General features: G+C 43.9%; 1 protein-coding gene across 2 annotated transcripts; it reads right to left on the minus strand.

The window, feature by feature from the left end:
• Positions 1-835: 835 nt before the first annotated feature.
• Positions 836-11,597, minus strand: MKRN2OS (MKRN2 opposite strand). 2 transcript variants are annotated; one of them, XM_081275921.1, is made up of 5 exons: positions 11,326-11,532; positions 7,735-7,784; positions 6,291-6,447; positions 4,606-4,768; positions 836-3,459 (listed from the first exon to the last, which is right to left on the minus strand). In XM_081275921.1, the coding sequence occupies exons 1-5, from the start codon at positions 11,381-11,383 to the stop codon at positions 3,207-3,209; spliced, it is 681 nt and encodes a 226-aa protein (XP_081132047.1). In that variant the 5' UTR covers positions 11,384-11,532; the 3' UTR covers positions 836-3,206. The 2 variants fall into 2 exon arrangements, with proteins under 2 accessions (XP_081132047.1, XP_081132046.1); XM_081275920.1 differs by lacking the exon at positions 6,291-6,447 and having other exon boundaries at positions 11,326-11,597.
• Positions 11,598-12,938: the final 1,341 nt, after the last annotated feature.

Here is a 12,938-nt window from a genome sequence, read left to right on the forward strand (position 1 = left end):
GAAATGAAGTTAATGTTGCTGATACGCCCACGCAGTGGAATGTCACTCAGCCACCAAAAGAAATGAAACTGGCCGGGCACAGTGGTGCACGGTAATCCCAGTGGCTCAGGAGGCTGAGGCAGGAGGATCAGGAGTTCAAAACCAGCTTCAGCAAAAGGGAGGCCCTAAGCAACTCAGTGAGACCCTGTCTCTAAATAAAATGCAAAACAGGGCTGAGGATGGGGTTCAGTGAGTTCAATCCCTGGTACACCCCTGCACAGCCAAAAAAAGATACTAACTGAACACAGTGGCTTATACCTATGATCCCAGTGACTCAGGAGACTGAGGCAGGAGGATCACAAGTTCAAGGACAGCCTAGGAAAGTTACCGAGATCCTGTCTCATAATTAAAAATTAAATAAAAGGGCTGGGGGGTGGGACCTGTGACTGTGGCTCAGCGGTAGAGCACTTGCCTGGCACGTGTGAGGCACTGGGTTTGATCCTCAGCACCACATAAAAATAAAATAAAGGTATTGTGTCCAACTACAACTAAAAAAAAAAAAAATATATATATATATATATATATATATATATATGGGGTCCCACGCCTGTAATCCCAGAAGCTTGGGAGGCTGAGGCAGGAGGATCATGAGTTCAAAGCCAGCCTCAGCAATAGCAAGGTGCTAAGCAACTCAGTGAGACCCTGTCTCTAAGTAAAACACAAAACAGAGCTGGGGATGGGGCTCAGTGGCCGAGTGCCCCTGAATTCACTCCCCATGACTGTTACCGCTGTTAACTGGTGACAAGTCCTTGCTTCCCCAATGTTGAAGTAAAACACCAGAGAGGCAAGGTCAAAGTGGAAAATAGAAGTTTATTAAAGGACAGCAGAAAAGACTTCTCCCAGAGGAAGAAGGGGACCCAAGAGATGGAATCCATGGAAATGCGGTTGTCTCTCCTTTTCTTATTTTTAAAGAGAGAGAGAGAGCATTTTTAATATTTATTTTTTAGTTCTCGGCGGACACAACATCTTTGTTGGTATGTGGTGCTGAGGATCGAACCCAGGCCGCACGCATGCCAGGCGAGCGCGCTACTGCTTGAGCCACATCCCCAGCCCCTGTCTCTCCTTTTTATAGTTCTTTCAGTGATGGAATGTAGTGGGAAGGCCCAAAAGGGTGGGGCACAGGTGGGCCAAAGAAGTAATCTTTATTAACATTTCTTTGGGATGGGCTCTGGGCCTTGGGCTTTTCCCAGACTTCATTAACATTCCAAGAGTTGTTCTGCTTTTCCCGGAATTCATTCTCCACATGGCCTCCATTTTGGATCTTATTCGATATTAAACCCAATTTACCTAACTACACTGACTACCTAACTTTAAATCTGGCTTCAGTACCAAAAAAAAAAAAAAAAAAGAAGAAGAAGAAGAAGAAGGAGGAGGAGGAGGAGGAGGAGCAGCCAAACAGAAAGGGTTCTGTACTGTATGATTCCATATATATATTTATATGAAATATCTAAAATAGGTAAATCCATAGAGAATGCAATTAAGTAAAATTGAGATGACATAGGAAAAGGGTCTGGCAGGTAGTTGGTGTATTGTTTCACCTTTCAGATAAAATAACCATTGCTTTTACTACTTTCTCTAGAAAGTGAAAATCTCGATTGTGCCCTGGAAGGTAACACAGAAGGAGAAGGAGGTGACCAAAAAAATAGTCTGAGGTATGGTAGCTAAGGACAGCTCAACAATCAGCCCCTCCTGAACCAGGTGGCTAGATACAGCTGTTGGGTCTTCTTCTTTTTTTTTTCCTTTAGTAATGTTTCTTGGGGTTTCTTAGCTCTTGGAGTGTTTTGCGCAAGCTGAAGCTTTGGAAAAAAATTCACTGTGTGAGTCCTGGTCTCTCCTTTCTATGACCCTGAGGTACTTGGTGTGCCCAGTGGTCAGTCTCCAATGTGTGCCCCAGGCAGTGCTGAACAATGACATGAAGAAGCACTTTTGGTACTGGGGATTGAAACTAGGGATGCTTTACCACTGAGCCACCATCCTTTTTTTTTTTTAATTATTTACTTCATTTTATTATTTATTTTTTATTATCAATTTTATTATTTTTATTTGAGCAACTTCCTAAATTGCTGAGGCTCGCCTTGACCTGGCCATCCTCCTGCCTCAGCCTCCCAGGTGGCTAGGATTACAGGTGTGCACGGTGCCCAACCAGAGCCTCCTTATCACAGTGGTTAGCAGGTAGCTGGTGTGAGAAATCAAAGGATTCTCAGTTCAGAATTCTACAAAGCTGAGCAACATTGCCATCTGTTGGTGCTATTTCAGTGACTAATTTTCTTTTTCTTTCTTTTTTTTTTTTTTTTTGAGTTTTTAACAGGAAAAGAATTGTTTTCTTTTCTTTTCTTTTCTTTTTGACTAATTTTCTTTATTACAGGTAAAACCTATAGATATGGTACTTTGGTTTTGTAGGAGTGGGGAATTTGTAGCCTCGTAACATGAAAAGGAAAAAAATATAAAGCAAGCCACCTCCAGACCAGAGAGTGACCCCTAAAAGAGGGAATGGGGACCTTCTGAAGCCTTGAAAATCCAGGAGTGCAGCCTTAAGAGAAATTAGCATGAACTATCATGAAAACATTCTAATATTATCAGTTCTTATTTTAGCTGATTTTGTAATGACACAATTTTTACCTTCTTCCCATTTTGCATATTGATGAAAACAATCCTTGTTTTCTCCTTTTATCTCTAAAGATGGTGAATGGCTAACCTAGATGCTGGCACACCCTGCCTATGGTGGGTCTTGACCCCTGCAGTGACCCAGGGGTTGAATGCATGGCTTTGCAGACAAACCTGCGTATGAACCCCAGTTCTGTCACTATGTGACATTGGGCAAGTATCTTCATGTGCAAAAGGGACATTATGTTGGTTCCTGGAAGATGGGAAATTAGAGAAACTGACACCTAAAACAGAGTGTGAAGGAGGGGAAGTTGGAATACAAACACTCCTCCACTTAAGTTGGGATTTTACTTCTAAACCCACCATCACCAGGTAAGGAGATGCACACCTGTAATCCCAGCCTCCGGGAGGCTGAGGCTGGAGGATCCCCTCGACTACAGTAAGCTGAAATAGACTTTTTAAAGAAAACCACACACCTTTTTATTAACTCTAGTTAAATGCATTTGGAAATCCTCAGGACCAATTAAAGACAATGACCCCTGAATGTTCTGTCCCCTCCACCCTCACACACAGCCCTCAGCACAAAGCACTTCAGAAGGAGGGCTTGCTCCTTGGTCAGGATGGTCAACTGCGTAGAAGCCATGCTTTTCTATTGCCCGGTAGAGGATGATGTACTTGGAGGCCAACCTTGTCCTTGGGATCACATATTTCTCCGTGAATTCATTCTTGTCCAGTTGTTCCTTGCCTTCTGTGGTCAGGATGCAGTTAATGAACGAGAGGGTGTAGCTGTAGCAGTTGTGGCGGTCTTCATCATACCTTTCAGGAGAGGGATACAGAGAAGAAAAGCTGAGCTGTGTGTTTGTATGCATGCATTTATTTATTTAAGATCTGGCCCAGGATGGCGGTGCATACCCGCCATCCCAGTGACTTGGGAGGCTGTAGCAGGAGGATCAGAAGTTCAAGGCCAGCCTCAGCAACTTAGCAAGACCCTGTCTCAGAATAAAAAATAAAAAGGGCTAGGGATGTGGCTTAGTGGTAAAGCACCTCTGAGTTCAATCCTCAGTACCAAAAAGAGAGAGAGAGAGAGAGTCTCTCTGTGCTGCCCAGGCTGACATTGAACTGAGCCCAAGAGATCCTCCTGCGGGCTGGGGTTGTAGCTCAGTGGTAGAGTGCTTGCCTCGCATGTGTGAGGTACTGAGTTCAATTCTCAGCACCACATAAAAATAAAAAAATAAATACAATAAAGGTCCATCAACAACTGAAAAATATATTTAAAAAAAAATGGGGCTGGGGATATGGCTCAAGCGGTAACACACTTGCCTGGCATGCGCGGGGCACTGGGTTCGATCCTCAGCACCACATAAAAATAAAATAAAAATGTTGTGTCCACCGAAAACTGAAAAATAAAAAAAAAAAAGAGATCCTCCTTCTTCAGCCTCCCCAGGAGCTGGGACTATTGGTGCACCCCACAGCACCAGCCCCTGAGAGGCTGAACTTTAAAAGCTTCTAAGGAACAGGTGGTGAAGCTATGGAAGGACTTTCATAATTGAAATCTGTTTCCTCAGGGGACAGGGCCCCTTTATGTGCTGACCCACTTACTTATGAAGCCTCCAGAGGTACAATTCTGGGGGACAAGTGTACCTTGGGCTATATCTGCATATTAACCAAAAGACAGGTAGGAGTAGGCTCACCCAAGCGTTCAGGACTTAGGTGCCTATAAACTGCCAACCTGGAGAACTTTATTTGAATGAGAGTCTAGATTTTAGAAGTGAAATTCCATACCTAAGTTTTATGATAGCCCACAGGATCAAAACTCATTGCAAAGGAAACTGCAGAAACATTGAAATTCACAAGTATACTATCCATCTTCTAAAAGGGTGAGGGAGAAAGGAATTGAGAAATCAATTTCAAAATTGCAGGGATCACACCTGCATGCAGAATGTGGTCTTCGTAGCCACTCACCTGTGTGGCAGCCAGGCCCCGGTGGCTGAGAAGTCTTCCAGGTACCTGTCCCACTGGTTTCTCAGTCCGAACATGTTGGGCTGCACTAACGGGACACTTAGACTCTGCTCCCACCCGGCCTGGTCTCGCTGGACACCGCATTGGTTGTAATTATACACGACTCCTGCAAACCAAAGTCACACAGAGCCCAGGGAAAAACTCATGTCTGTTAAAAGGCACCTCAGACAAGAGCAGCAGCCACCTCAGAAACTTGCCCTTTGGTGAATGCAGGCTCCACTTTCCTGTTACTGTCAGAGAGCAAGAGAGAGACTCTAGAATAAGTATGGGAAGCAGCAATCCGTCGAGTGAGATTTAGATATGAAATTTAGATGTTTTAGTGTCTAAAATAATTTGTTGGTCTTTTTAGTACTTGAGATCAAACCCAGGGATGCTCTACCACTAAGCTACACCCCCCCCCAAGTCTTTTTTATTTAAATGACAGAAGTTCTCCTAAGTTGCTGAGGGCCTCGCTAAGTTGCTGAGGCTAGTATCCAACTTCCCATCCTCCTGCCTCAGCCTCCCAAGGGGCTGGGATTACCAGTGTGTGCCACCATGCCTGGCTCAAAATAAAAATTTTAAAACGGGCTCTGGAGGGTGTAGCTCAGTGATTGTTCTGGTTTGGATGTGAGGTGTCCCCCAAAAGCTCACGTGTGAGACAATGCAAGAAGGTTTGAAGGAGAGATTATTGGGTTATAGCCTGACCCTAATCAGTGAATTGATCCCTGGTGGGGTGAACTGAGTGGTAACTGGAGGCAGGTGGGGGGAGGCTGGCGGAAGGGGTTTGCTCAGGGCGTGGCTATGGGGTATATATTTTGTATCTGGAGCGTGGAGTCTCGCTCTCTCTGTTTCCTGATCGACATGTGAGCTGCTTCCCTCTGCCACACTCTTCTGCCATGATATCCTGCCTCACCTGGAGCCCTGAGGAATGGAGCCCGCCTTCTATGAACTAAGACCTCTGAAACCGTGAGCCCTCAAATAAACTTTTCCTCCTCTACAGCTGCCCTGGTTGGGTCCTTTTAGTCACAGCAGTGAGAAAAGTTGACTTAAAACAGTGGTATGGTGTTTGCCTAGCAGGCAAGAGTTGGGGTTCAGTCCCCAGTGCTGCAAACAAACAAAAACCAATTCTAGTTTGGGTTCATGTTATCGGTTTCCTCTTCCTCCAATAGGAAAAACCAACCAGAGAGGCCAGAACTAAGAGCCCCACCTGCTCCCAGGGTCCAGGCCCTTCTGCAGAGGAGAACGATTCTGGTCTCCGAGTTACAAACTCTGCACCTCAGAACTCAATCCAGCCAAAGGAACATCCTGTGTAATCTCCATATACTTTTTTTTTTTTTTTTTAGAGAGAGACAGAGAATTTTTAATATTTATTTTTTAGTTTTCGGTGGACACATCTTTGTTGGTATGTGGTGCTGAGGATCGAACCCGGGCCGCACGCATGCCAGGCGAGCGCGCTACCGCTTGAGCCACATCCCCAGCCCACTCCATATACTTTAAAAAAAAAATTATTTTGCAGTGCTGGGGATGGAACCCAGGGCCTCCTGCATGCTGGGCAAGCACTGCACCAGGGAGCTACCCCCACAGCTTACCTTAAAAAAAAATGTTAAGCAAAGTACTGCAGGTCCTCCCACACCCTCAGGTGTTCTAACCTTCAGCTTGATTCCTGAATCCCCTGCGGTGCTGGGACCCAGTGGCAGTAGGTTGAATATAGGATTGGGAAATCGAGGAATATGGGTCCAATGGTTCAGACTCGACATGTGGAGGTCTTGGGCAACTCAACTTCTCAGAAAGTCTGTTTTTTCCTCTCTAAAAGTCAGTGGAAAAATGTGCAGGTTTGCGGGGGTCTTCATTGAGAAAAACACTGAAGAGCTTTGAAGGGGCTGAAGATGTGGCTCCGTGGTCATGTTGTGGGAAACAGACTGGCTGAGAGGCAGCAAGCAGTCCTTGGAGAGGAGGAGGAGAACGCCAAGCATCATTTCACCCTGGTGGGCCCAGAGAAGAACAAACTCCAAATTCTGAGCCCCGATCCACAGTTTTCACAGCTTTTATAGATTATTTGGCGTCATCTTAGACCCATTCTATCACTGGACGCTTTTTTCCCCCTCTTTTAAAAAGAATTCCTAGCCAGTGTGGTGGCGGCGCACGCCTGTAATCCCAGCAGCTCAGGAGGCTGAGGCAGGAGGATCTCCGTTCAAAGCCAACCTCAGCAATTTAGCAAGGCACTTAGCAACTCAGCGAGACCCTGTCTCTAAATAAAATATAAAAAAGGGCTGGGGATGTGGCCGAGTTGAGTGCACCTGAGTTCAATCCTCAGTACCAGGGAAAAAAAAGAATTCCTAATCTACGTGGCTGAAGGCCTGTGCAAGGTCTCTTAATAAAGCATGCTCACAGAAATGGATAAGAAGAAATGGCTCTTTTTACAGGCATCTGTTAAATCTCTAGCCTTGAAAGCCTGGCACAGGGGTGTTTACCTATCAAGAGGGAACAGTCACATTCCCAGTGCAGTGTTTTACTGTCCCAAAGGTGGAGACCATAGTTAATTAGGCTTCCTGAAGAAAGGCTGGGAGGAGAGAATTGACTTGCCCCACGTTTCTAACCATAAGGTTTTGTTTAATATTTTTTAGTCGTAGTTGTCGATGGACCTTTATTTTTTTATGCGGTGCTGAGAATCAAACCCAGGGCCTCACACATGCTAGGCAGGTGCTCTACCGCCAATCCCCAACCCCAGCCCCCACCATAACATTTTAATTTCTTTTCACAACCAGGTCTAGTTTTGCCACCATCGTAGAGCACTCACCTAATATGCGCAATGCCCTGGGTTTCATATCTGGCACTGTGAGCGGGGGAAAGCTTCCAAATATTTAGTATGTGAGTAGTAATAACTCGCCATAGAGTCAAGTATTTCTATTTTTTTTTTTTTTTTTTGCAGGGGCCAGGGATAGCTGTTCCTACCTCATGGTGGAACAGCAGGATCACTAGTTAAATGTTGCTATAATTACATCTTTTCTAGAAATACCATTCTCCTCGAACTGGGTGTGGTGGCATGTTTATTTGTTTGATTTTTAACTAAAAAAAGTATGCAAATACACTCACCATTTGTGTTAGTGATACCAACATGGAGATCAGACTTGCCATCATACTCCCTGAAAAGAAACACTTGTTATTATTATTATTTACTTCTTTTAATGCTGAGTATTGAACCCAGTGGCTCTACCACTAAGCTGCATCCCCAGCCCATCTGATTTTTATTTTATTTTTTTACTTTGAGACAGGGTTTTGCTAAGTTGCTGCAGCTGGCCTCAAACTTGGGATCCTCCTGCTTCAACCTCCCAAGTTACTTGGATGACAGGCGTGCACCACCATGCCCTGCAAGTTCTCATATGAAATCTCTAGTCCCTCCTCTCTATATTTAGAAGTAGAAGTGGTAGGAAAAAAAAAAACTTTTTTGTAAATATCTTTTAAAAACTGACAGGAAATAGCGTTTGGAAATGTTAACCCACCTCTGAATGGTACACTGTAGGCACTTGCTCACTGGGCTGAGGGAGGCAGAAGGAAAGACGTTCATTACACAGGTGTTTTGTTAGCACATACTAGAAAATCCTAGCTGACTAATTGCCGTGTATGTTCTGTGTATTTTGTCCAACTTTGCTGCACTGTATACATTATGCATCTACTGGAGGAAGGAGACTTAATTCTATAATACCTACTCTCCAGATATTAAAGCAGTTGCCAGTGTATGACATTAGTAGTTGGTAAACTAACACATTCTGTACACTTTGTGTTAAAATTCATAGAAAGGCAAGTCTTTAGAAAAGGACTTTTGAAAGGAAATGGTAACGGCACCTCCGAGAGACAGCTGAGACAGGAGGAATTGGAAGAAATGGAGGATTCTAGGCTAGAATGCCCCCACTTAGAAGATGCTTTCAGATAGAACCATCTTCACGTGTGAGTAGTTTATTGGGCTCTACTGTGGACATTGTGGACACACTTAAGTCTTTATTGGAAACATCTAGTCTTTCTAGCTCTTTAGAGAGTCACAAAGTATGTTAAAAGTAGAGGTAGTAAATAAAGCATTTGGTAGAATAAAAAGGAAGAAAGAGGAGGGAAGAAGCAGCTTATGATAGAGGTCTTCCCCTTCTCATGTGTCCCCTTAAGATAAAGGACCAGGGACTGTTGCAATCCTCCTGCGTCAGGAGTGTGTGCTAATGTGGGGCCAGCCTCAGCAAGTTCACAAGGCCCTGTCTCAAAATAAAATTTGAAAAAGGGCTGGGGCTGTAGCTCAGTGGTAAAGCACCCTTGGGTTCAATTCCCTGTCCCCCCCCCAAAAAAAAATATATAAACAAACATAAAAATGCATGGGGTTGGGCTGGGGTTGTGGCTCAGAGGTAAAGTGCTTGTCTATCAGGTGCAAGGCCCAGGGTTTGATCCTCGGCACCACAAATAAATAAAATAAAGGTATTGTGTCAACTACAACTGAAAAATAAATATTAACAAAAAATGCATGGGGTTGGGGCGGGTATAACGGTGCTTAGCAGGAGCTTAGCATACAAGGATGCTTGAATTCAATCCTTAGCACCAAGGGGTGAGCTTAGGGCCAGTCTGAAATTCGATCATGCATTGTGTCGTTTCAGGAGAGCAGGTCTGTGGCATCCCTAGGAGAGGTCTTCAGTAAGGATTTGTTTCATGGGCCAATGTTATGAGAAGGAAATCCTGAATTCTGGCCCCTTGATTCAAAAGCTTTTGGAATCCAACCAGTTAATGACTCAGAGGCGGCTCTTATAAAAGAGCTAGGCCTCTGTGGTTCTGCTTAAGGTGGAAGCGAAGGTCCTGCCAGGCTGGGGAGCCACATTCTGAGCTGAACATGAATTTTGGAATAGAAGGAGCACAGGGTTGAAGCCTCATGATTTGACACTTGGGCCAAGCTTATGTGCCTGATCCCTGGACCTCACCACCTGCAAAGTTGGAGCCATCCTCCTTTGATAGCTGAGGGATTAGAGACTTGGAGAGGGTTCCCAGAGCTGGTTAGTAAAAGAACCAGGATAAGAGATAGGGCTTCCTCACCCCAGAGCCTGAACATCCTTCCTAAATAAAGTGCATGCCATCATTCAATAACATGCATGCCACTTTAAAAACCTGGTTTATACAGGGTCATTTTCAATTCTATTTGTAAACTCCACAGGAACAGTTGAGACATAATGTTTTCTTTTTGATTTCTGCATTCATTCTTTTTTTGGGGGGGCACTAAACTACTGAGCCACCTTCCCAGCCCTATTTTGTATTTTATTTAGAGACAGGATCTCACTGAGTTGCTCAGCACCTCGCCATTGCTGAGGCTGGCTTTGAATTTGCGATCCCTGTTGTCTCAGCCTCTCTAGCTGCTGGGATTTCATTCATTCTAAAAGCCAGGGAGCAGCCACAATGAAATTTTTTTGGGGAAGGGGGTACTGGGGATAAAGTACAGGGAAGGTTTACCACTGAGCTACATCCTTTTTTTTTTTTTTAATACCATAGACTGGGTGGTTTTCTTTTTTAAAGAGAGAATGAGAATTTTAATATTTATTTTTAGTTTTCGGCAGACACAACATCTTTCTTTGTATGTGGTGCTGAGGATCGAACCTGGGCCAGACGCATGCCAGGCGAGCGCGCTACCGCTTGAGCCACATCCCCAGCTCAACTGGGTGGTTTTTTAATATTTATTTTTTAACTATAGGTGGACACAATATCTTTATTTTATCTTTATGTGGTGGTGAGGATCAAACCCACTGCCTCATGCATGCTAGGTGAGTGCTCTGCCTCTGAGCCACAATCCCAGCCCCATCCTCAGTATTTTATCTATTTCTTTTCTTTCCTCTATTTTTCCTTGAGACGGGGTCTCTAAATTGAGGCTGGCCTTGAACTTAGAATCCTGCTTTAGCCTCTCAAATCGCTGGGATTAAAAGGTACTATCTTGATAGGATTGGCAGCTGGGTTATTTTCCCAGTTAGCCTCTTAGCAGATACTTTTCTCTCCTAAAATTGTTTGAGCAGGTGTGTCCTTCCTATTATTGTGCCCATATTCCTTTATAAAAAATATTTTAGTTATTGTTGGACCTTTATTTTATTTGTTTATTTAACACTCCAACACAAAGCCATACCCCCAACGACCCGGACCACCAATCGGATTTTTATTTTTTGACTTTTTTTTTTTTGGTACCAGGGATTGACTTTGGGGGGCACTTGACCACTGAGCTACATTCCCAGCCCTATTTTTTTTTTTATTTAGAGATGGGGTTTCACTGAGTTGCTTAGCACCTTGCTTTTTGCTGAGGCTGGCTTTGAAATTGTGATCCACCTGCCTCAGCCTCCCAAACCACTGGAATTACAGGTGTGTGCCACTGCACCCAGCTGACACTTAAAATATATTTATTTAGTTGTTGATGGACCTTTGGCTTGCTTATTTATTTATATGTGGTGCTGAGGATCGAATCCAGTGCCTCACCCATGCTAGGCAAGCGCTCTACCACTGAGCCACAAAACAAGTAGGTCTACATATCGGGATTTAAGGTCAAAACACAGGTAAGATCACTCAAGAAACTTCCTGCTGTATAATGCATATTGATAAAACAAAAGTTTTATTGACACAAACAGAAGGAAAACTTAGCACAATTCAATATGTTTAAAAAAAAAAAAAAAAAAACCACCATACCTGAGAAATGTCCCCTGAGTTGGTCGCAGCAGGAAGGAGCATTTTTCTTGATGTCCATCAGTGAATGGATTAGAGATGCTAACAGGTGCTTCCTTCAGTTTCGCAGAGCCCACTTCCTGCTGGCACAGAGGGCAGCGTCGGGGCACGCTGAAGCCGTAGATGGATTTCTTACAGTGGGAGAATTTAATCAAAGGCTTCCCGGCTTCTGTGCAGTACATAGCTTTCACCTCCTGGGCTAGCAGGCGAGGTCTTGGAGACTTCTTTTCTGCCACAGCAACCTGATCCACCATGATGTCATCCTGACTGAGCCAGGTAGGATTAACCAGTAACCAGGCCGCCCCATGGGCTGGCTTCTTAAAGAGCTACTTTTCATTTGTGCTCACTCACAGGCTCTGTGCAGTTTGCAGCTAATGACAGTCAGCTCCTATTCATCCTTCAAAGCCCTATTTTTCAGCTTGCTTCAGTATTTTGTTGAACTGCAAGCACTGGACTCATATTCCTACCAGAACTCTATTATTGAATTAGTCACTTAGTCAAGTTCTCACTGCAATCCCAGCGACTCTGGAGGCCAGGCAAGAAGATCACAAGGTCAAGGCCAGCCTTAGCAATTTAGTAGGACTTCAGCAACTTAGGGAGACCCTGTCTCAAAATAAAAAAGGACTGGGGGGCTGGGGATGTGGCTCAAGCGGTAGCGCGCTCGCCTGGCATGCGTGCGGCCCAGGTTCGATCCTCAGCACCACATACCAACAAAGATGTTGTGTCCGCCGAGAACTAAAATAAATAAATTCTCTTCTCTTCTCTCCCTCTCTCTCTCCCTCTCTCTCTCTCCCTCTCTCTCTCTCCCTCTCTCTCTCTCCCTCTCTCTCTCTCCCTCTCTCCCTCCCTCCCTCCCTCTCTCTCCCTCTCCCTCTCCCCCTTTCCTCTCTCTTAAAAAAAAAAAAAAAAAAAGGACTGGGGATTATAGTACAATAGTAGAGCAACCCAGGTTCAATTTCCAGTACAAAAAGAAAAAAGGAAAGAAAAGAAAAAAATTAGTCATTTAGTTTTATTATTCCCATTAGTCTAAGAGCTTCTTGGGTTTAGAGACTCGCCTCTCTATATTTCTTTTAATTAAAAAAAAAACCTTTTTTTTATTTTTAGATTTATTTTTTGCATCACTGGAGATCAAATCCAGGGGTCTTGTTCCACAGAACAACATCCCCAGCCCTTGTTATTTATTTTTCTTGGTGATTGGGTCTCACTAAGTTGTTGAGGCTGTTCTTGACCTTGTGATCCTCCTGTCTCAGCCTCCGGAGTCAATGGGATTTCAGGTGTGCACCTCTACACCTGGCAGTGGTGTGCTTTTTCAACATGTAGCTTCGTCTTTATTATTTCAGGGAATTTTTCATAAGTTATAAATTTGAGTATTTTTTTCCCAGGAAATTCTGTTTTCTGTATATTGCATTTTTTTGTTTATCTTCATTACTTACCTGCTGTGTTTTAAATTGAGATCAAATTTATATACTATGAAATTCACCCATTTAGTGTACAATCCAGTGGTTCTGAGCATATTCACAAGGCTGTGCAACTATTACCACTAAGTTTAAAACATTTTCATTACCCCAAATAAGAAA

Source organism: Spermophilus citellus (assembly GCF_964194105.1).
Source record: "Spermophilus citellus genome assembly, chromosome: 19".
In the NCBI taxonomy this organism is placed as follows: Eukaryota; Metazoa; Chordata; class Mammalia; order Rodentia; family Sciuridae; genus Spermophilus; species Spermophilus citellus.

Coding starts and splice junctions, on each gene's coding strand:
- MKRN2OS (XM_081275920.1), bottom strand. CDS start 11,543: ATGTACTGCACAGAAGCCGGGAAGCCTTTGATTAAATTCTCCCACTGT. Junction 7,785..11,325: donor ACTCAGGGGACATTTCTCAG/GTATGGTGGTTT, acceptor GTTTCTTTTCAG/GGAGTATGATGGCAAGTCTG. Junction 3,460..4,605: donor GGGGCCTGGCTGCCACACAG/GTGAGTGGCTAC, acceptor CTCTCCTGAAAG/GTATGATGAAGACCGCCACA.